Source organism: Opisthorchis viverrini (genome assembly GCF_000715545.1).
Source record: "Opisthorchis viverrini unplaced genomic scaffold opera_v5_186, whole genome shotgun sequence".
In the NCBI taxonomy this organism is placed as follows: domain Eukaryota; kingdom Metazoa; phylum Platyhelminthes; class Trematoda; order Opisthorchiida; family Opisthorchiidae; genus Opisthorchis; species Opisthorchis viverrini.
In genome coordinates this window covers 1-23,692 of record NW_008751844.1, presented here as the reverse complement: position 1 = coordinate 23,692, position 23,692 = coordinate 1, and the positions used below count along the sequence as shown (strand labels likewise).

The 23,692-nt window shown below is 43.6% G+C and overlaps 1 protein-coding gene across 1 annotated transcript; it reads left to right on the top strand.

Moving 5' to 3' along the window:
• Window positions 1-3,540: 3,540 nt before the first annotated feature.
• T265_07803 (hypothetical protein) lies at window positions 3,541-23,236 on the top strand (the record flags this gene model as incomplete). The annotated part of the gene is made up of 2 exons (XM_009173432.1): window positions 3,541-3,704; window positions 23,002-23,236. 2 exons carry the CDS (start codon window positions 3,541-3,543, stop codon window positions 23,234-23,236), a joined length of 399 nt encoding a protein of 132 aa, XP_009171696.1.
• Between the last annotated feature and the right edge of the window lie 456 nt (window positions 23,237-23,692).

Here is a 23,692-nt window from a genome sequence, read left to right as displayed (position 1 = left end):
CGAAGACCTTTGTAAATAAGTGGGTGGACTAATCGCTTATTTTTTTGCTCCTGCCCACCTCTTTGGCTTCCTGAATCCACCGGGTCCGCACGGACAATCGGTTTTAACTAGGGTCAGAAAATGCGCCGAGTTGGGTTGTTGCTACGACTAGAAGAGATCTTTTGCCGAACTTCAAGCAAAATCACAGTCCTTTCAGAGATCAAACACTTTGAAGAGACCGGTAATGAGGGATAAATTCAATATCGGGTCAGAATGCAAGCCCTGAGGGGGTCAGTTCCGATGCACTTGCATGATTTTGGGATCCAAGAGATTTTCAGTGACCAAGCCGGGTGAGCATACTTTGTGCAAAACTGAAGACTGTAGTAGAAGGAAGTAACGGACAAGCACATCATTAGCTTTCACGCAGGTGTTCGAGAATCAACAGCTGGTATTGTTCGTTTCGCACCACTGCTAACTGATAGCAAAGCGATCTTTTTAGGTTCCCGGACTCCACGCGGTCAAGCGACTTCTGTTTTTCCAAAACTGGTGTTGCAGAAAAACAAACTATGATCATCGCGCAACTGCTGCGGACACTGTGTTTTTTGTGTGCCCCATGTCTACTCCCAGATGATCATCAACTTTGGATTCAGAAACGTTAAGCCCACCTAACTGCACTTTCATCGGTGCGGAATTTTTACTCCGCCGTGGGAAATTACCTAGAGTGCTACAGAAACCGTCTTTGACAAACTCACTGCCAAATTCTCCTGGGGCATAAGCAGAAAAAATGCGAAATGTTTATCGGTCTTTTTGGAAGCCTCACCAAAGACCTAAACCACCGAGGAGACTCTTGTTCAGTCTTCTCTCTTCAAACCACTCGTCGAGGTCGGCCAGAAAAATAATGCCATGAATTCGCCAACAGACACAACGTGAAGCAATATGTATGCCAAACTGTTTTGCCAATGAAAAACAACTGAACCTGGTACGACTACCCAGAAAATAAAACAGAAGTAGAACTAGAAAACGGTTTACTAAAAATGCTGCTTCGAACATGTATGCCCCTGATTTCACAGAAAGCAAGTGGTTTAACTGTTTATCCATCGAAATTATTGCATAGCAGTGATGAGTGAAGACAAAACGTTCCACCAATTACCCCATATACTATGGTCCTCCTTAGAGAAGCTTCCTCTTTCTCAAAAGGACTGGTAATCCTATCAACGCGGATAGAACCCCCGTATGGCGTTCACTTCAGGACACAAATCACTGGATGGTTTAGGTTAACCCCGGCTCACGATGCACACAGTGGTCCGTGTTCACCGGTTGTGGCATGCACACCCAATTACCTGGCTTGCTAGGACAGCGTCGTCACACATTTTGTTGGGAACTCGTCAGTTCATCAGTGAAGTGAGAAAGGTGGATATCTTGGTAGTGCACCGTGGAGAGTAGGAGGAAGGTGGAAGGGTAAAACCGCACACCGGTGTCGAGTAAACAGGTGAAAAAGCCTCAGATTGCTACAGAAATTGTACGCTCTCTCCAAGACGCTACTTGCAGAAATGAGTTTAAGTACTCTACCAAGTAGATCACGCAGATGCGATCGAACATTCTGATAACTCCGAAAGCAGTTTGTGCTGAATGTGGGCCTGCTGTGACTAAACCTTATTGAAGCTCAAGAGCAGCTAGCTAATGTACTTCTCCCCGAACAAGACCAACAGCGATTTGGGAAATTCTTAGAATTGATCGAGTGGTCACAATTTCAAGGATGAGACCGGTTGTCGCAGTATGCATGTCAACCCTCATCGTTTTGGAATATAGAGTGAAGGGTTGGACGCACTGTGATGTGATAATCATTTTCATGACTGAAATAATCCGACAACTTGAATTTGAAATCACATGTCACTTTCATTGGAAAACATGGTGACGGTTCTTGAGGCGGGTAACATATAAAAACTAACCAGATCCACCTTGACTTGTTCCCTGAGTAAGCAATCCAATGGGGTCATGCTTTGGACAGTTTACTTGCCGTGACTATCACTGTGTTATTCAGATTGCTGGTTCTAGCATACCTTTTCAATCGAGTCTTTAACATCGTCAGTGAAGCGAGTCTGGACACGTGACTTTACGAAACAAATATAATGCTAGTAGAACTATCCTCCAACAGATACTGGTAGAGTGGCTTCTCGAAAAATAGTACTCAGTGTAGAGTGAATTTTCCCTTCATTAGACCGTTAGAAAGAGCAAACAAAAATGTGTTGAGTACATCGAGACGATGGTATAATTATTTAGCTCTGGTGAAACAAGCACAAGACCACACAGGATAAATGCTCCATTTGTAGAAAAAACTTTTCACACAACCTCCAAACAAGGACACACAGCATGCATTCCACAAAAGTGTTCTTGGTGGTAGGGAATTTCCATAGTTCCTGCTTGAGATTCAGGCATCAAGATGAGCTCCTCTGCTTGGGGTGATGTTTCCTGCTATTCAGGCATCAAGATGAGCTCCTCTGCTTGGGGAGATGTCAGCTCAAAGTCATCGCTGACGGAACCAGTTACAATCGATCACTCCATATTGGATGGATGCGTCGATTTTTTTGTAACTCGATTGTCTCTCTGTCTCGGTCCCTCTATATTTGCGTTCTTATGCCTCAAGAAATAGACCGTTTAGCTGCAGGAAGTGGGACAGATAGCTACTACCGTTACTGTTACAAAGATTTCGAGAGTGTACTCCCGAGAAGTTGACGGTATCAACTGAAAGTAGACAAAGTCTTGAAGTCTTCCATCAGTCGGGAAAGTTTGGAAGCGATTGAAAAGTTGTCGTTTCGGACGGGTTTCGTAAACAATCGGTTGTTTTATAAATAGGCAATGCTTTGCTTCTTATACAAGGGCAGCATCAGGCCAAGTGAACCGAACTGGCCAGGTTTTAAGGAAGACAAAGAACCAATCAACAAGACCTCTGCCGATTAGCACACTAGATCAGTGATTAATGTCATTTAAAGGGTCTTATCGCTTAGTGTGGTTGATGCGTTGGGAACATGTCGATTTGTCTTTCATTGAGTTTGGTTCCTTGATCTTCTGGTTCAAAATGCCACTTTGGGGGCCACGGGTTTGTGTAAGACTGCAAGTGCTAGGACAATTCATTTGAGGGTGAGAGCGAGTGCGCTTCAGATCTAAGCCACTTCTGTTGATGACTCCTCTACCTGATAACTACACAAAACCACGTGTCAGCTCGACTGATTTCTCGCGATCTCAAAGTAATTCAAATAGAGATTAGTAAAACGAAGGGATGAATTTAAAAATACACCAGTAGAGTTCAACCAGATGACGTACCACCTACACAAAACACGTGTCAGCTCGACTGATTTCTCGCGATCTCAAAGTAATTCAAATAGAGATTAGTAAAACGAAGGGATGAATTTAAAAATACACCAGTAGAGTTCAACCAGATGACGTACCACTTATTAAAGTGGAGGTGATCAGAGGAATGACTAGCATCTTCAACATGTTCATCAGCAGTTCTCCCGGAAATCCTACCAGCATGGCTGTCCGCGTCGTGAGATTGGGTACAAGATGTCGAATCAAGCCTCCAATCAAAATGGCCAAGATGATGGCGGTGACAATGAGGAGTATTTGAATATTGGCCGGTGTCCGGAACCACGCTCGTACCTGCGAAAATATTGTACCATAACCATTTTGGAAAGTGATTTAAATGATGACCTAAGTGTCAACGAATTGTGAGTTTCTTCTAACCGGAAAAAAGCAAATTTCGACTTTCCTCTGTCAGTACAGCATTATTATTATTACTGATATTAACTAATAGACACGATAAAAGTGGACAATTGCCTCACGGAAGACGTTGCTCGAAATTTAACCCCTTTTTTTGCACTAGGACTGCTAATGTGTCCAGTGGGTCCTCAATAATATTAGCAATGAGACCGAAAACTGACCCGTCCCACTGGCCTGCTTAGTACAAAAGATATCATCATTTGATGAGAATATATATATGAACCATTGCGTTCTACTTTGTTTTGGAACGTATATACTCCTTTACTTGACACAGATGAATGTTCCCCTAGCCTACTGCAGGCAAAAGATTCTTTGAAGTCGCCCAGTATCATCTCTTTAATCGTCAGCGTCATCATCTTTTGAGATGTCTGAAAAATTAGGTCCCTTTCATCTAGTCAAATGACATTTCGCCTGTAAGTTTTCAGAGGCAATACCAAAAGCCATCAGCTTAGCATAAAAAATAAAGATAAATAGCAGTAGGATAGTTGAACTGAGCCACTCGTATGGTGGTCCAATCGGGTCTGGCGCTCAAATCTAAGGCAAGCTAATAGCTTATTTCAGGGTCTTTCTCAAGCAAACACTAGGTCAATAGTGACTAGTCAACATGGCCCAACTAAAGGCTCATTATTTGGAGTGGACATAGAACATTAAATTTCTGAACGCTGAGTCAGCTTTTTCGTTCCATGGATAGTGTGTACTGGGCGATCGATGAGGCAAGTTTTCGAGCCCAATCTTGCGGGCAATTGGTTGACCAGATAACGGGGCAATCGTTTTGACACGCGATCCTGAATAGATAGGAGCCTATGCAAACGCATTTCAGGATGTTTGCCCCTAGTCAGATCACCACTTGATTGACCGCAAGCTGAGGCCAGAAAGCCTGTCTCGTCAATCATCTCCTGTGCACAAATAGTTTTTCCTAGTGCAGAGTTCGGGATTTCACTGCCCAAAGCCGCCTGGAAATTGTTGGCTTTTAGTGAGGCCATGTTGGTTAATCCAGCTTGTGTGCATCAAAGAACCTGACACAAACTATCAGCTTGCTTTGGACTCAAAAACCGCACCCGATAGAAACGCCATACGGTTGGTTCCCTTCCACTTTTCTACTTCCCCCGATTTGTTATTTTAAATTGATGGTTTTTAATATTACGTCTGCAGACGCAAAAGTAAAATGTCGACATCCATTAACCTTCTTGTTCTCTCTGTATTGTTCGGTTGATGATCATGATTGTGATCAACTTGACCCTCACCATCTTGAACTTCGACAATAACCTTAGCCCTCCTCAACAGCAGCATGGTTCCTATCTTCATTCCCATGTCAACACTACTCTTTTTATCCTCAGCAGCAGCATGGTTCCTATCTTCATTCCCATTCATGCCCACTTCCTCCTTCTCCCCTTCCTCCTCTTCATCGTCACCATCATCACTATCCTCCTCATCAATAGCATCGTCAACATCATCACTCAGTATAGCATTATAAAAGCCACCGAACAAATATAGTTCAACTGGATGGACATACGTACATCTAAAGTTGAACGGAATTGTGCTTACACCGGTTGCAGTTGTCGGCTTCACTATGTACCTTAGTCAAGTGGTAAATATGGCATCTTAGATTTAAGATCAAGGTCGAACCTGCTCTGCAACTTCCATTGAGAAATCCATTCTTCGCAAAAGGTTTTGTTTTGAGTTATTCCAGTGCCACTCCTCACTTAGCTGAGTTATCTTGCTTCGTCTGACTGCCGCATTACCTTGTGGTATAAACCGAACAACAAGTCAAGTTTTCTTTTGAGCACTACTCATCTTTCCCCAGTAGAGGTTCACCACGTCTTGCAGGATTGTCACTTCAGCACATCCTGAATTCTTGTCTGCTTGACAAACACAGCACGCTAGTCAAATGCAGCAGTTCGTAGATTTCTCTGATGGGCTTATGAGAAGTTTGGTATCTCTCATAAAAAGTGCACTGGAAGTGTACATCTTCTCTCCTGGTCAAACCCGTGTACTCGCCGTTTTCCGCGCCTATCCCATGTATTCAATATTCATCCTCATTGACTTTTTACTCTTAACATGTCGAACCAATACTGATGACCCATTTTGTGACCACGTTCTGTGGGCGCACGTTTCTCGGTAATTTACATCTAGCTGCCCCGTCTTGCGGGGCTTTCCATGGGCTTGCACCAATTCGTGCAGCAATTAGAAGGAAATCCCTTTCATATACACATTTGTACGTGTAGTACCTCATTCTGTTGACAACTCTCGAGATTTCATCATTCTTGGCTTGTGATTTTGCGCGTTGTTCACTTGGGCGCCATGGAATATGTCGTGTATTCTACAGGCAGTTACAAGCTGAGAGGGAAGAGGTTAAAAATTGTGGACGTTAACATGTTTTCGGGGTCTGAGTTGGCTGGTTTCCAGATGATGTTGAAATTTCCGCATAACTCATAATATTCTTATTGCGGTCAAACGAGGGTGCCTTGGAGATAGAAATGCAAAACTTTTTGAGCAGCAATAACCCGGATGACACCCTTGTGTAATAGAGCATAACAGGTATTAATGGATAAAAATGAAGTGCTTACTCGTCGCTCCCAGCCCATGGGCTCTCTGTTGGAGTGCTTTGGCCGACAGCACTCCACTCGGAGTTTGGGAAAACGCATTCTGTCTCTTCGATTTGGCTACAACCCCTAAAAAATAATAATAAACAACATTGGTTAATTTTGGTAGCTTGGTGAGTGGTGGCCTCCTCTTTACTCTGTCCAACTAGCGCTGGTTGCGAGGGCGCACTTGTGACTAGCCTTCCTTCATATAGGCTTCTCTTCGGGGCTAACTGTAAAAGGATGCGTTAGTTTATGATAATTCCCTAGGTATTGCAAAGAGCACTTAAAATGCGCCATCAGTCTACCCTCATCAGTGTGACCCGAGCTACATGGTTTCATGGATGGATTTCAGGAAGCATTAGGTAGATGTTCCTTTCAATTTCAAACATTATCATGAAAGATAACCAATAACTAACTATCATAGTAATTAGTACAAGCATATGTCAGGTCACATTACCCTGACTACGTCGGTAGATCTGCAACAAAACTCGCATAGCCCGTTCAACACCTGGTATGCATCTGAGCCACAATGTGACCTAAATATTGTGGCAGTCAGTCAGGGTGGTTTAGTTTGATCTTAAATTCCAGAGCTACTCTCTGGTTATGTAACGTAGACATTCCAATGTAACTTTGATTATAAAATGACCAAAATGATCGTCATTTCTTCAACCGTTAAACACTCGTTTGGACAAGCTATCGGTGAATAGCTGTTCATAATTCTTTATTAAATTCTAAACCGACTCGACAACAATAGCTTCATTTTGAAGACAGGTACAGGCCATTAAAAATAGCTGAATGCCTGCTTCTGTCATTGGCTTCATGCGTGTTGAAACACCTATGAATATATCTGGCTCACCACATTACTATGGGAACAGGTCTTAGAGATGGTGAATTCAGCAAACCGTAGGTCCTGTATTTGCCGTGGAGTTGCTTCATAGCTCGCATGCCACTTATAAACAAAAGGACTAAGGATATTGATGAAGTATTCCAATTTGCGAATTGAGACGGGAGACTTAACCGAATTCAGACTGTAGGTGCTGAAAAAGGCTTTTTCAGGTTTAGTTCGTAATGCCGGAGTACTCTATCCACAGGATAGCTGTAAACACCGCGACAGTTCACCAGTTTAATATTAACGTGATTTGCAAGTGAGCGTATTCCACGGCGTTTGATGACTATAAACTTGACAGAAACTCGTGGATGATCCGTCCGAAAAAGGTGAAAACGGTGAGGGGTTGCCAAAGAGGTTTCATCAGCATCTGGAATCGCCACTTTCGCTAGGACCGTTTTCTGTTCATGTGTGCTGATATGCATCTTTGAACTATCAAAGGGTGTTCGACAACCTAATCAGGTTCAAAAGCTGACAACACCGACAAACTGACTATACATACATGATACTGAAATCTGGACCAAGAGATCTGTCCAACATGAGGACAGGCTGAATATGGCATTTCGCATTACCAGGTGGCTCAAAGTTTGGAAAATTGTTGAAGAATATTTTGGCCTACGCATTTTGTCGTAAAAAATTTGTTGATTTTTACGCTTCTGAAGTTGAAAATGTTGCTTTTGTTACGTCATTACTGTGGTAGTAGCCAAGGTTGTATGATAGCCTTCGAAACGTCACTAGTAGAATCTGTGCCTATCGTTTAGGTCTGGTTAAGATGACATATTGTGACAGATTACGTTGATGTGATAGCACTGGCGTTTTGCATCAAAACTGCGCAAAATGATTTGATAACACTGTGGTTGTCGGACAGAAATCAATCCTGAAACCAATTACATTTGGTCACAGTTAGTCGACCCGTGGATATCTTTGGATGATTGTGAGTCGATAAAATGAAGAACTGCTTTAAATACGACACTACTTTAATTATCCGTGTCTACAAACCCTTCTAGCATAAAGGCTAGTAAGCACTCCAGGGTCCCATAAATATGTACGAGCGTGCTTCGTTTAGACTTCGGAGATCCACTGTCCTGAGTATCATGGCTACTGGTTGCTGATCGACTGGCTGTTGGTCTTCTTGGTGAGCTTGGCAACTGACGAGAGAAAATTATCGGTACATAGTTACGCGGGTGCACCCCCTTTACCTGCGTTCATTTATTTGCCCTTTAAAGATTACCTGTTATCTCTTACCTTGATTAGCTAATTGAGATACATCCTTTTAATGAATTAATTGGTCTGTTTCAGGTCCTTGTTGAGTTGTGGTCTGCGTCCCGTTGAATACGTTGTTTATTCCAGTGCCTTCCTTTTATATTAGTTTCGCCCTTTGCTTTGAGTGGTTCCCCTCAACTTGAATTGCGTTGTGGGCTGATCTTCTTGAGCTTGATTGGACGATTGTTTCGACTGCACCAACTTGTTGGGAGTCAGTTGCCAGCCTTGGCAAACTGATCAACCGCCACCTGATCAACAATCTGCAAACTCACCCGAGCTATAAGTATTTCGACACATTACCAACAGCTACGGGCGTTCCATGCTCAAAACAGACAGTCGATGGGAGAGTTTTGCCCACCGATAATCCCCCACATGATGATAGTCTTAAGCCCTTCATGAATGTCCGCGGAAATGGGTCCTTTCAAGTAGCGTAACCTATTGATGTCTAACAGACCATCGACAAGCTTGGATATTAGTGGAGCGAAATGGAAACTCAAGGATGGGAAAATTCACGACTACAGATAGTCAGAACCGCATCAGAATACACGAAAAACAGACAGTAGCCACGTACGAAAAATGAAACGGCACAAAATGGAATCAAACGATGCACACTTCCACAAATCAAAGGGACCGCGTAAATGACGGAAAGGCTCGTACGACGGCACGATACAACGGTCACCTACAAACCCACAAACAGTATGGGGAGGAAACCATCGAACCCAAAAGGCATATAGGATAAACGGGAAGGGAGCTCTCTAACAGAATACATGAAAACAAGCCTGCCTCTGAAAGACATGGTAAATTTCACTTTATCTCTGTTGACAAAGTTTCGCATACTGGCTCAAGCAAGTATGCAAGAACGTAAATCTATGGGAGAAACTGCAAACAAAATTATCGAAACTGACCCCAAATATCGACCACTGAGGGCAAGAGAACGTCGGAACTACAGGGGTCAAAACCGCGCAAGAAATCATACGGTAAACTCAAAGAAGAAGCAGGAAAAGCCCCATTCAGACGTAGAAGACACCTAGCCAATAAATCAAAGTACCGAATCAAGCGGCGGACTCAGAGACGCCAGTTGTTACAGTGGCGAAAATAGGGCGATGCAACCAATCGATCGATCTCGGGGAGATCAGGCCACAACGCAGCACAAATTAAGGAAGAGCCAATCAAAGCAGATGGTGAAACTAATAATAATGATAGGCACTGAGATAACAAGTTGACTCAAGTGAATGCATGCTAAAATGTAATAAGGATCATGAACAGACCAGTAAATTCCCGAAAACTTTTTCTCTCATATTAGCTAACCACGGTGAGAGATAATAGATAATCTTCGAGGGCTCTATGAACACACGCACGCACGCAGAGATGAAGCGTCCATCCGACGGCACACTAATAGTGTCTCCTCGTACGTTTGCAAGTTAATTGCCACGCTAGGCGAACAGATCAACATCTACCTGGTCATCGAAACTACCAATAGTTCAACGCATTCTCATTGCCGGTTACTCAAAGAAGGGTGTAAAACTATGTTAACGGTTGCATTCACATTCATAGCGACAGCCGATTTCCTGTATTCAATGAATTCCAGTCAACGAACAGTACTCACCAGATGGTTGATGATGTACCCTACGTTGAAAGTCAAATACAGGTCCAGCTTAGTTGCTAGCATTAATTGAAATAAACGTTAGTATGCCTCGATCAGTACAACCTCCGGAAGCTCTCCCTTCACAAACCCGTGATCAAAAAGACGAGATGTTGGAGATATTTCACTTGCGCTGGTGAGATTAAAAACGCATTAGTTGCATGGCAGACTTTAATTTATTTAGTGAAAATGTAGTCAATAAGCTATGGTTTTGGAATATCCCGTCCTTTAATTGACTCACCACTGTACTGTTACCTAAGTGTTTGAACCTTTAATGAACTCCGACAAAACAGGTAGACACACTGAAACATGTGGAACTTCCAGTCCTCTCTTTTCGAGCTTACTTTTAGGATAAGGTTCCTCACTTCTTTTCCCCAAAAAAGGAAACATAGTTTTGAGAGGGGCACATTGCTGATGCTGATTCCCAGTAAGGACAAGACAGGTGTACATTGCTTATGATTTTTCAGCATAGATTTGCTTCATTTATAAAACGAAATATCAGTTGAAAATTACCAAATCCTTTCGCACCACCATCAAACTATAACTCTGACCAGAGGAAGAATAACTGGAAAATATAACTGAAACTTCCATCTGAGAAGTTTTCACTCAAGGAAAGGAAGCATGTACTGTGGTTAAGTGCTTAATGGTGTTATCTCCTGTCTAAATGAGAGCTGATCATACTGCTGGTCGGCTATTTGTGGCCGAACGGTTCAGTGTCCAAAACGCTAGCCCGGATATCGTGGGCTCAATGGTACCTATTGGATTTTTGTAAATTACGCCCTGCTGATGATTTCCGATAGGGATGAAACAGCTGTTCAGTGCTTCTCGGCTTTTCAGCATACATCGACTTGGCCTACAGGACGAAGTTCCAATTTACAACACAGTCTTATTGCACAGAGCCCTTGACAGCTGTATTCGATGTCAATAGGGATGAACAGCTGTTCAGTGCTTCTCGGCTTTTCAGCATACATCGACTTGGCCTACAGGACGAAGTTCCAATTTACAACACAGTCTTATTGCACAGAGCCCTTGACAGCTGTATTCGATGTCAACCCGATTTATTCGGAAGATATTTTGGTCCATTAGCCTTTTCGCGGTTCACCACAAGAGTTTAGAATACAGGTTGTCTCTTACATGTTTTGAACGGTAGGTGGATGTGCAATATACTGACGGCATGACGAGGGTTGTTGGGTCTCCTGAACAGTGTCTTAGTAATCAGCTGGAAACCTCAGTCAAAACTGTTAAGCTCGCAGTTGAAACTTGGGGTTGGCTTGGACAGCTGCGATCCGGGACCGGTTTACTTTCACCTAGGAGGCAAAATATAACTAATTCATCAAAAGACCTCAAGGTCTTACTTTACGAAAGATCTTAAGACAGCCTACCATCCACTGGAAATTCTACGGGATGGCTGTTTGAAGCGGATCCTTTACTCGTGATTTTCTGTCTGACTAGCATTAACGTTCTCCAAGCTGTAACCACTAATCAGCCAGCTTGATACATTCTCACTGTCTCTTCCATGGTCCAATGGTATCGTCGCCGATTTTGCTTCGTACAATGAACGAAAGCCTTGCGCTTTTAGAGTGTCATATTATTGTGCCTATAGTAAGCAAGAATGTCGGGTTTTATCCAAACCCGCTGAGAAGTTATCATGATAACGAACCAATGCTGTCTGAAATGAGTCACGTGATCACGTCAATTCGCATTTTTTTATCGCGGAGAAGGACAAAAAGGACAATGTAGTGTGAGTTCGTACATGGTGCGACCCTGGAAAGGGGTTAATTAAGGTTGCTATGACGTAGAGGCCAGACGACTGGGCTGATTCCAATAAGATTTGAGAGACCGAAACTAAAACCTATGGCATGGAAAGTCACGAGCAAACAAACCTGTATTTCGTATGCTAAATGAGGTTATCTCTACAGTAGGAAAGATGTTTAGGCGAGGTATCAAGCGGTTGCGAACAAGAGAGTGAGAAATCAACCCTCACTGATAAGCCCATAGATTAAATCAGTAGCTTATGGGCGCACAGCTAACTACTCACGTGACTTCAGTGGATCTGCTTAAATTAGCTCCTACTTCACTGCACAATCAGTGAGTTACGCGAGACGTTTCATTATATCACCAATTTGATGGAGTTTGGCTTTCTGGGTCATTGATTGCTAATGTTTCCATGAGTTAAGTTGAAACAACTCATATAGACTGTTTTATGGGTTCTATTTGTTACTCACCCCAATAAACTAATGAGAACTTTACCGTCATTAACGATGAAAACGAAATCCGTTGGGTTGATTGAACAATATACCTTCACTTATCGATTACACCACAGACGGAAATTTGGGTGATACGTTTCACTTTCCGGATGCTGGACTAATAAGACGATTAGCGTTGAGGGTATCGCGTTTATGGAAGGTCCAAATGGTCCTGGCGATATATCACTTTTAGCCGTTTTGTATCCCCGAAACAAGGCGGAGGTCTCATCTACAGATTATTAGGAGTAACATTGAAAGCTCACTCTCATGATTTCATACACAAAGAGTAATACCATCGTAAGTTTTCCGAGGAATTTCACCTTATTTACCATGTGCATTTTCACATCAGAGCTACCGATCTTCATTGCACATCAGAAAGCCGTATTTTTTAGCTGAACATTCAAGGGTAACTTAGAGATAAACTGGCTCGATACGGGTTGTTGATCCGTTCGCCGAACTTGACAGTTGGTCTTCAAACGCTTCGTTACCATAAGACATAAAAAATTTGTCCACTTACGATCTCTCTTCGTCTAACTGCCATCCTCCGCAAGCAGAACTGCAACCAGCTGGTCAAAAAACAGTAAATCAATCTGATACACTTGATACACTCTTGGTACACTGTCAGACGGGCTCAGAATGGATTGTACCAACTCATAAGCTAAAGGTTGGTCACGCTCCGTGTCTGATTACGACACGGTTAGTGTTCTAATTTAATGTGAAAGAACGGATTATCGCCTCCTAACGAAGCTGTGCATCAGGTTATGCTGGTCTTACAACAAGCAATACAGTCGAAGATTAAAGGAACACTTGTCCTGAAAACTTAGAATATGACATGAACAAGGGAGGAAATAAGCCAACCGTTTGCCGGAGCACCAAAGACACCTAATCAGCATTCAGTAACCAATGAGCCAATGAACAATTTTTGTGACTTGATGAGAGTTAGTAAAAGGACGCCATTTTGGCTCCCGCGTTTTTCTCAGAATAACGTTTGATATTCGAAACTAACGTGCTTTTTTTGAAGAAGCACTACTTACAAGGTTGCTGAAAATTCTTCAATAACTCATGACTCGGTTTTGTCATTCTTGGGGCTTATCAGGTAGGCATAATCTCCGATTTTCCGTCAACCTTATGTTCTAATTACACTCAAATTTTAACAAATTCGCGCAGTATTTGTATACCAGTTTGGTTTGAACCATGGACTCCGCTGAATCCCAGCTGCAGCTCTCGGAGTGGCTCATTGAATGGGAAACGAACTTTTAGCTACGTCTCGAACAACGCTCGGAAAATACCCATAAACAAGCATGACCAAGTAAATGATAATAACATAAATAGTTGTTCAGGTGCAACAACCCCTCAGTGCCTAGTTGCCACTCCACGCAAAAGAAATGTGAGAACTGAGATGCCGACGGGCTGCTCAAGCCTAAACAGGAGCAACTGAGATGCCTTCCAGGCAGTAAGTTTGCGCCTTCACCGCTCAGCTATCTCGAGCACGATCAACCGCGTATTATCCGTCTTAGAAGTCGACTTAATGCATTCCCATATGAGAAAATTTCTACTCTCAGTCCTGAAATACACAAAAAGAACAACAAAATCCACCCTGTGACGCTGAAGTATGATTACAGCGATGGAACATTTATCCAAGTGACGTTTATACATAGAAGTCATGAAACATATTGTAAATAACGTTCATATTCAGGTAATGAAATCTCTCACTTTATTCTGGATAAGCACACATCGTTAAATAGACGGGTAACACTTACTCAGTTAGTTCAACTCAGCCACACCGGACTATGGATGACGGTCGCTCGACTGAGCGGTACGTTACTTAGCTGCTGGACTATTATAAATACCATGGTGCTTTACTCAAGAGCTGATTGGACAACAAGAAGCTACGGCATTCTACCAGACCTTTGACGGACATGCGCACACGTGCACGTGTGTCACATACCTCAGATAGTAAATCCAGAAAATCTGTTTGATCGGGAAACGAAATTGGTTCTTCTCAAGATGGTGTCCCAAAAAATGAACCAACAGATAGGGAACAGTCTTGGATGACCAACTAGGTGCCTAGGAGTGAAGTTTCTGATAAGCTTGAGTGGGAAACTGAAGAACTACTGACACTGAGAGTCGGTACCTGAGAAGTTTGATATGTTATTTCCCGGACCAGGGTGCTGAAATAAATAATCCATCGGGAATATAACACATATGCGACAGGCCAATCAAAAATCTTCCAGCAATCTATTCATGAAATCGGGAGAGACACAAGCAAGCAGGATGGATTATCTTTCTGAATGAAATGGACGATGGAGTGGGTAGAGTGGCAGACTTGGCTGTGCCTCTATGGTTGACCTGCAAGCTTCAAGAAGAGCACATCACTGATGAGACCGTCTCTCCTAGCTTTTTAAGGAGATTTGCACACGTGGAGGAATAGAAACACCTTGTTGGCTCCGGTTCTAAGCATGACTGTTGTTTTGTTGGCAGTTTGGTTGCAAATAATTCGTCAACAGGTAGTATGACATCGCCAGTATGTAAGTGGAAATTATGTGGGTACACGTGATCAGATGTTGTGTAATGCATGATTTTATACGGAGTCTACTTTCCCAGACCACCCCTGGTTTATCGCTTGGGGATGAGAATGTTATTTCTGTTGGCCTCTTGATTTACCTGCCTCCCGATTGTTGATGGTGTGAGCAGACCTGGAAATTTTCTGCTGGGCTGCTCCCCTATGAGTAAAAGCAATCTATGCTGAAAAACCGAGAATCCCGGTGCAGTTGTTTCAGCCTCATTGGGAATCGTCAGCGGTGTGCATCTTACAAAACTCTTAAGAATCGCAAACAGGCGACTTCCTTTTTAGTAATTTCAACACTTAGTTGTTCCACGTTGAACGGTTGGCTAGAACTGTCTGAATCGCACTTAGACAAAACATAGAGCCACTCATCCTTCAGTTGCGGGATTTACATCACATGGTCACGTGTTACCTGGCTCTTCCAGGGGTGAGTGCTCAGGGGGAACTTCCATTATTCTTGTGAAATATTGATCCTTTCGAGCTACTTATGGGTTGTCAACATGAGATCACGTGACGTGGATGGAAGTGACTGAAGGAGTAGTGGTTGTGCGGATTTATTATCAAGATGGCAGCCACATGTGTTCAAAGGAAAGTCGTGGGTTAGAAATTGCTGTGATTTTTCTATATATGCGCCTGCTGATGATTTTCAACAGCTCGACATTCTCGACATTTCAGCGTACTATCTGGATTCACTGATAGGACGAATTCTCAACTGTCTCCTGATTGGTTGACGTCTGGATGACCTTGAGGCTTGACCTTACCGGTCCTCCACTCTGACTCTTGTTCGTTTGCCCTCAAGGCTCTTTTTGAATATGCCAATCTTGCTGTAATTTGCTCTCTAGTTTGGGGGGATTTGCTGTTTAATTGGTTGGTGCTAATAGAGGGAACCTTTCTTCGAGTTTTTTTGATAGTATTCCTGGTGTATTTGTTTTTCGGAATTACACTACACAAGTAATTTTTTCTTCCGTTTCAATTATCCTTTGTCTTAGGCTGTCTTTGCTCTCTTGAATGAAGTTTGAGTGCAACTTGTCTTGCTGTTCACTGGATTGTTGCTATGGTAATTGATTTTGGTCAGCTTGCATCTTTTTCCGACCATCACAGGTTTGAACTTTTGTGTTTTTGGTCCCAACGCAGAATACGTACAAGATGCTGTGAGATTTTCTGTTCACTTCGCTTGTGTGCGTGATGATTCCGAAAGTCATGTAGGCTTTATATGAACGATAGTTTCATCCACATACCACATATGGCGGTTGATGATTGTTGAGATTGGTAGTGTGAGGAGATTTGGGATTTTTGTGGAGACTTCGTTCTGTAAGTGAAGCCAGTCTATGCCGAAAACCCGAGAAGCACTGTACAGCTGTTTCATCCTTATTGGGGATCATCTGCAGTGCGCATCTCATGAAAATCCGAGGAGTCTCGAACCCGCGACCTCCTAGGTAGTAGTTTGAACACTTAACCGTTCGGCCACGAGTGGCTGATCAGCAGTGTGATTAACTCGCACTTAGACAGGATATAGCGCCGCTCATCCTTCAATCACGGGATCCACATCACGCGGTCACACGTGTTGACTGGCTCCTCGAGCAACGACTTCTCAGATAGAAGTTTCACTCATCGAGTAAAGTTTATTCTTCCACTGAGCTACTTATAGATTGTTGGTAGTGTGAGGAGATTTGGGATTTTTGTGGAGACTTCGTTCTGTAAGTGAAGCCAGTCTATGCCGAAAACCCGAGAAGCACTGTACAGCTGTTTCATCCTTATTGGGGATCATCTGCAGTGCGCATCCTACGAAAATCCGAGGAGTCTCGAACCCGCGACCTCCTAGGTAGTAGTTTGAACACTTAACAGTTCGGCAACGAGTGGCTAATCAGCAGTGTGATTAACTCGCACTTAGACAGGATATAGCGCCGCTCATCCTTCAGTCTCCGCAAAAATTGTTGACACTACTGCACACTACTGCCCATGTAGTGATTCACCCGGAGTTCCTTTTAGTTGTTTATAATTTCATCCTTCAGATTCTTCCTCTATCTAGGGGGTCAACAGTTGGCATGTGCCTTCCGACCTCGCTGTTATTGTTGTGTTTGAATTCAATTTAACTTTTTCACGGTTTCTTTGGCAGAGCTTTGGGTGATCAAGCGGTTGGTACAAATGGGGATAAAATTTCGTTACCCTCTTTGTGCGTTGTGTCAAGAAATTGTCGAATTGTGTTGCGATCTGGTCCTCTTACATTTCAATCCCTCCGTCAAGTCTTTTGGCATATTGTAAGCTGGAATTCCTAGCGGTGAAGCAGTGTGTCGGAGTAAATCTCCATCTGCGTCTACTTTCCACAGTCCAAAGGATCGTTCAGTGCTAGTACCAGTGTCTTTCACTTTTTGTGCTTTTATACTGGCTGACACGCGCCTCGCTTGAGCATTGATTAGACTGACAATATTTGAGTTGCATTTTGAGGGAGATTTTTTATATATGCTTCTGTCGTTTGAACATTTTAATACAGCCTGGTTTGTCCAAAACCGATATGATTTGATGCTCAGTGAAATACACCCATTTGCAAACAAATTTGGTTTTGCGAGTGACTCACCTAAAACTCAGCTGAATCTCTCGTTTGTGATGTTTCCAAGCAACTGAATGTACTTCACCAGGCCGCCTCATGTTTCAGTCGCTACGATATTCGAGATATCGCCATACATATATGCGCGTAGTGCACTACTCAAAAGGTCGGAGAACGTTCAGCAACCTTACGAGTAGCACGTCACGAATGTGATTCGCCGTTTACTGGCCTCCTCCCTTACAGTACTATTGTTGTTTCTGTATTGTTCCCGTATTTTCACTCGGGATCTCGTGAAAATGTACTATCTCGCGAAAAATGTAGAGTATTCGCGAAATACATTCATTTGCGAAACTCGTGTGAATTCCAGCCAAACCTCCCTTATATGATATAGTTGAACTAAATGTACTGCGTAGGTTCTACCTCAAATTCCAGTTAACAGTTTGTGCATCAATATGAATGTTATATACGAATCCTCGTTACGCGTTAAAGAAGGTCCTCGTAATGCATTACGGTTGTGTCTAGGCTATAGCTAAACTGCGAAGTGTTGAATAGTGTTGAACACTCACGATGTGCTGTCAATGACGACGTTATATCTCTCTGCGCCAGCGCAAAACGTAGTTGGTGGAAAAACTGTTCTGATAACACAAAGAACGAATAACCTGCGTTTTTTCAACACACAGACAGTCGCGACACATTGATACAGGAATAGATGTAACTCTAACGAGTCCGTATTATCGTGACCATCTCCTATCCCTTATTGATCGTAAGCTTTCACTGCCTGGTTGTGGAGATTGTTCGAGTTATGCCTAAAAAATCACTTTGTTTCTTTGTAAGAATCCGAGTCACACACATCATGACTAAGAATGTCGTCGAGGATGCTAACATTATCCCCCCTAGTTCAGGCTGTTCGCGGCGGAAACCCTCTCTATAAGGAGATTCGCGTCTACAGGTTTCGTATCTCAGCTGTACAGCTGATATTTGACTACGAAGTACCTATCGCGTTGGTGTGAACTTTTTTCGTGATCTGATCAGTATTTGTGCACAGAAGATATATCCTCGATTGATGAAGAAACGCTCGCGGGAAGCAAACTAACAGTCAGTCAAAAAGTCATAATTCTCTGGAGTCATCCTTACGCCAATCCCATTACCTACCAAAATCAAACGGCTTATTATCGACCGGAGTACGCGCCACTCGGTAAAACTCGATGTTTTGCACCCGGAAAGGCAAATCGAGTTTGGACGACATTTAAGCTGTAGTGGTAGTCACTTCACCCTCCGTACGACCTCTAAAATCTCCGCTTACTATTATTGAAGGAAGTTTGAGAGATGCATCTTTACACGGTAAACTCTTAGAGAGGTGCTTTGACGGCAACCTAATGTCACATACTCTTCAAAATAAGATTGGAGTGCTCAGCCAATTTGAGAAAATTTCTTTTTGAAGAAAGTAACACGAATGTATGTAACACGAATGCGTGTAAATATTATTACACCGAAGCGGGCAACTTCTTCATATGGTTAACCAGGCCAGAGTGTCCTTAGAGAAGCGGTACCGCTGCACTCGGATTTGTGCGATGCAATAATGAAACTCACAATCTCTGAGCGGTTCGGAACAAAAGATATCTCAAACAATACTTAACCAGATGGTTGCAATAAGCACTATTTGAGAGGCTGTCTGGGGGGTGTTGCAAGTGACCCGCCCAAAATATCCATTTTCAGCGTTCTGCAGGAAAGTAATTCGTGGCAAGGTACGCTGGGAAAGGCCAGTGCCGATAAAACCCAACTAAGAATACACAACGTGTCGCACCCTAACTAATCCCCGCATAATGTATCCCAAAGGTGAAGATTGCTGGGAGCCCTAGTGCATTTCTTATGGGAATGCAATTCCACCCGCATGTTGTTCTGCGGCGGGGAGGGGTTGTATTTGCGTCTTGAAGACGCACGTCTAAGCAATACTCGATGCAGCCCAGCACATATTATGAAGCAAATATGGTTGTATCACATTCCCAGCTACCACAGCTAACAAGCATGTTGTATTCGTAATGAAACCCTCAAAACTACCGACAGACGTGCATGATGGTGGTTCGCAGTTTCCTTCCCGAAAATAATGCATCTAAACGATTTCACATCCCGTTATAATCAAAGCTGAATGCACTGAACCTCAGATGACGTTTGCAGCGGAACATGCGGCGGAAAAATGTCGACGATAGACGCGATCAGCATGCTGTTAACGAATACAGCATACACAAGCTACCAATAATTCGCAGTGTCAACGAGCGCTTTACGCCCGAAAATATTGGTCGATGGGAGAGATTAGTCAACAAACAAGTCTGCATACGACAACACTTACACTGGTTTCACTGTTCTCCGCGAAGGTGCGGTCTTCCACGCAGCACTACCTAACGACTCCCGCTGAACTACCAACACGCTTGGGCGCTGGTCAGGCAGAATTGCATGCGGATGATCATACTAGTTTTTTGTGATATCATTCTGTAAGTGAAGCCAATCTATGCTGAAAACCCACGAAGCACTGCACAACTGTTTCATCTCCATTGAGAGTCGTCAGCAGTGCGCATCTCACGAAACTTTGGAGTCTCGAACCCGCGACCTCCCGGCCAGTAGTTTGAATACTTAACCGTTCGGCCACGAGTTGCTGATCAGCAGTGTGATTAACTCGCACTTAGATAAAATGTAGCGCCGCTCGTCCTTCAGTCACGGAATCCACATCACGCTGTCACACGTGTGGACTGGCTCCTCGAGCAACGTCTTTTGAGATGGGAGTTTCACTCATCAGGTGAATTTTATTCTTCCACTGTGCTACTTACAAATTGTTGGTAGCGTGGGGAGATTTCATGAGATGCGCACTGCTGATGATTCCCAATAAGGATGAAACAGCTATAGAGTGCTTCTCGGTCTTCAGCATAAATTGGTTTCACTTACAGGAAGATATCCCCGCGAAATACCCGAATCTCTTCAGATTACCAAAGACTAATGATAGAATTATCGCATGAGTAAATACGCAGAGGAGGGCCGTCTTGAGAGCAAATGGTCCTCAACTATTACCGCAACTGAACCTGGGAGAAGAAGCTATCCTGGCCACAAACCAGAAGTGTTGAGAACAAATTTCATTGATTGACTAGGAAACAAGAAAGCGAAAATTACCGCAATAAAGTTTGAACAGGACAAACCAGTTGCAACGCTAGTTGAACAGATAGAAAAACCACGCGAGGAAAATCCAGTAAATTCACTGAAATCACCAGTACTTTGACACATTACGCGCTCCCCTCTGTCATATGGGAGACACATGTATTGGTTTGTGGTCCCACGAAAAGTTCTGTGGCCAGTTTGTCGCACCAGAGCTCGAGACAAGTCGGTGGTTAAGAGGCGAAATTAATAACCAAAAGTTTCTTGGTTCGAAATCAACCCCGGCATCTCGGCTATTCTAGTCTGGGCTTCAGTAGCCCGACACTATCTTAGTCCTCTTGCATCTTTCGAAAGGCATGGCAGCTAAGTATTGAAATGGTTAGAGTTACTCTCATGTCACCCATATTAGTGTGACATCGCGAACCCTAGTAGCGACATTCTAATGTCATAGCAACAACAGATTTCTCTGAATAGGCGCCTAGCAAACACATAAGGGAATGGGAGCCTTTGCTGGTAGTTGAATGTTCGAGATTGTTGGCTGATATATTTTCAAGCACTACTGCTCAAGTAGAGAAGAATCTGTATTTCCAACAATTCCTTGCAACGAATTACCCAAGGTAACCGTCCATTCTCCTCTGTTCTTATGCAGGCCCCTGGCAAAACCAATCGAATTCCACTGTACGCTTTTCTGTTCTATCTTCCTTTGACTTCCAATGAGGACGAGGTCCTTGTTAAGGCTCAAAACTTTGCAAATAAATATATATTTGTACTGCAGCATACGTCAGCATGTACTAAACCCCCTGGTGGAACAGTAGCGTGAAGGAGACCCAGAGTGAAGCTACGAACATGAGTTATCAGACGGCTGCTCAGGAAAAATGTTAGGTTGTCCAAATGGTGATAGCTGGTATGAAATGGAAGGTTAAGCAATTAGGGAGGCGCAACACCACAGAAAATTTCTAGGTAACCGGTAACCACCCAAGAAAGCTCGACAATAAAGGTTCATAACATTGGCCAAAAAAGAAAGCTTTCGATTAAGCGATGAACGAGGAAACTCACCTAAAATAATATCAAGATAGGTACAGGAATGTCTTCCCTACTTCCTCGGTCAGAGCAGTATTCAATCAAGCAGCAGGCGGACGGTTGCTGCTTGTGTCTCATTCCCGAACTGAAATGCTGTAAAAAGAGATCAGAAGTAAGCCGTTGCTTGTGTGCGTCGGTAAATCATTGCCAGATGGACTGGCTTTCTGCCTGATTCACAAAGCTTATTTTGCTGCAAAAATGATAAAAAGTGATAACAGAAGTTATCGAGAAAGCGGGATAAGACTCAGGGTATATATATATAGCGTTTAAATGAGGTCTGATAGCATCAATGAAGCCAGTGTTTGCCGAAAATCCATAAAGCACAGCACAGCCGTTTCATTCTTATTGGGAACCATCAGCACTTCACATTTGAAGAAACTCAGAATCCCGAACCAGCAACCATCCGACGAGTGCTTGTACATTTAACCGTTTGGCCACGAGCAAATGAACAGCAGTGTGATTAGTTGTTACTCTCTTCTTCATCCGTAGCAACCCACTCCGATGAATGGCAAAAACGCACTAAAAACTGCTGGCATGTTTCGTAGCTATTTCTGTGCGACTTGCTCTGGGTTTTACCAGGCCGTATCAGTAGAGACTCTGAGATAAAAGCGGTAGGGCTCACCCACTCACACAGAAATATTCCTGCATTTGACATTTGATTCAATCTTTGAAACTGCGAAAAGCAACAAATCTAGATAGATCTATGCGTGAGAGGGCTGAAATTTGGTGTGAACGAAGAACCTTCATCGCTGTCGCTTCTTCGCTCCTGAGCTACTCTAGAGCCTGACGGACTTCAATGTATGGTGGAATAGCACATACGCAAGCACAAGTGGACACACACCAAGCCTACCAGTAAAAGGAGGAAAGCTCTTCTCCGGGAAGTCGCATATTAAGGAACAGAACTAGACGGTTACAAACTACTGAACTGGAAGGCAAAAGTTTCATATACTCATAGTTTTTAAAAACTGAACATTTTCATGCGTCCTCTTGAACTTTTGTAGATGTTCATAGGTTATCACACAATTGTAAACGAACGTTGCAAACAGTTCCACGAGTTTCTTGATGAACTTGACTTTTCATCACACGCCAGGCGGAGTTATAAGAAAACCCATAAACTACTCGAATGCCTCATCAGTAGTACCCGCGTCACAAATCTTCTCACTGTAAACGTCGCTTGTATGCCATCGATTTTCATTTACCACCGTTGGGTTGGTTCCAGCAGCTGGTCCATTCGGTAGCTTTCTGGATGTATCATGATACTTCCGAAATTGAGTGCCGTTCACCATTTTAGATCCCTGACCGTCTTGAGCTGTATGGACGTTCTCCCGGAGTTCGGTAAGGACGAACGGACCTTGCCACCGACTGCCCAGCTTCCACGGCCCCAGTTCACTTCTTCTATGATTCCGCCAATCATTCCAGCATTCCTTCTTCCTCTGCTAGCTCCTCCGGAAACAATTGTGTTACCGGCCACAACCGACATTCCTGACCAACTGGAAGGCGCGGATATCGACCATAAGTCAGCATGAACGGGGACCAGCCTGTGGCTAGCTGTATCAAAGCACGATGTGGTAGTAACACTAACGGCAAGTTCAACTCCTTTGGTCACCAGTCAAGGGAGGCCGTTTGTTTGCGGGTTGTTGGGTGCCAGCTGCTCTGGCCAACCGCATCTGGGTACCAAGCGTAGGCTGCACACCTTCGACGAACTGGTCATGCAGCAAATGCTGGCATGACACTCGGTCCAGTCCCGGCAAGGCCAAATCCAGCGACTGCTGCAGACCGGCAAAGAACACGGTCGGGCCACACCCAGGTGCCATCCTGGCCATCTTGAACCGCCTCATAGGCTCCTGGCGGTCGTCCGGCGTGTCGAACTCCGCTGGAAGAGCTTCCTTCGCGGTGGCCAAGTTCTTCCTCTGACGTCTCCTTCTGGCGGCATCCAGGGCCGCCTTCGCCCAACCTCTTAGGAGGGTCTTCAGCGCCGCCAA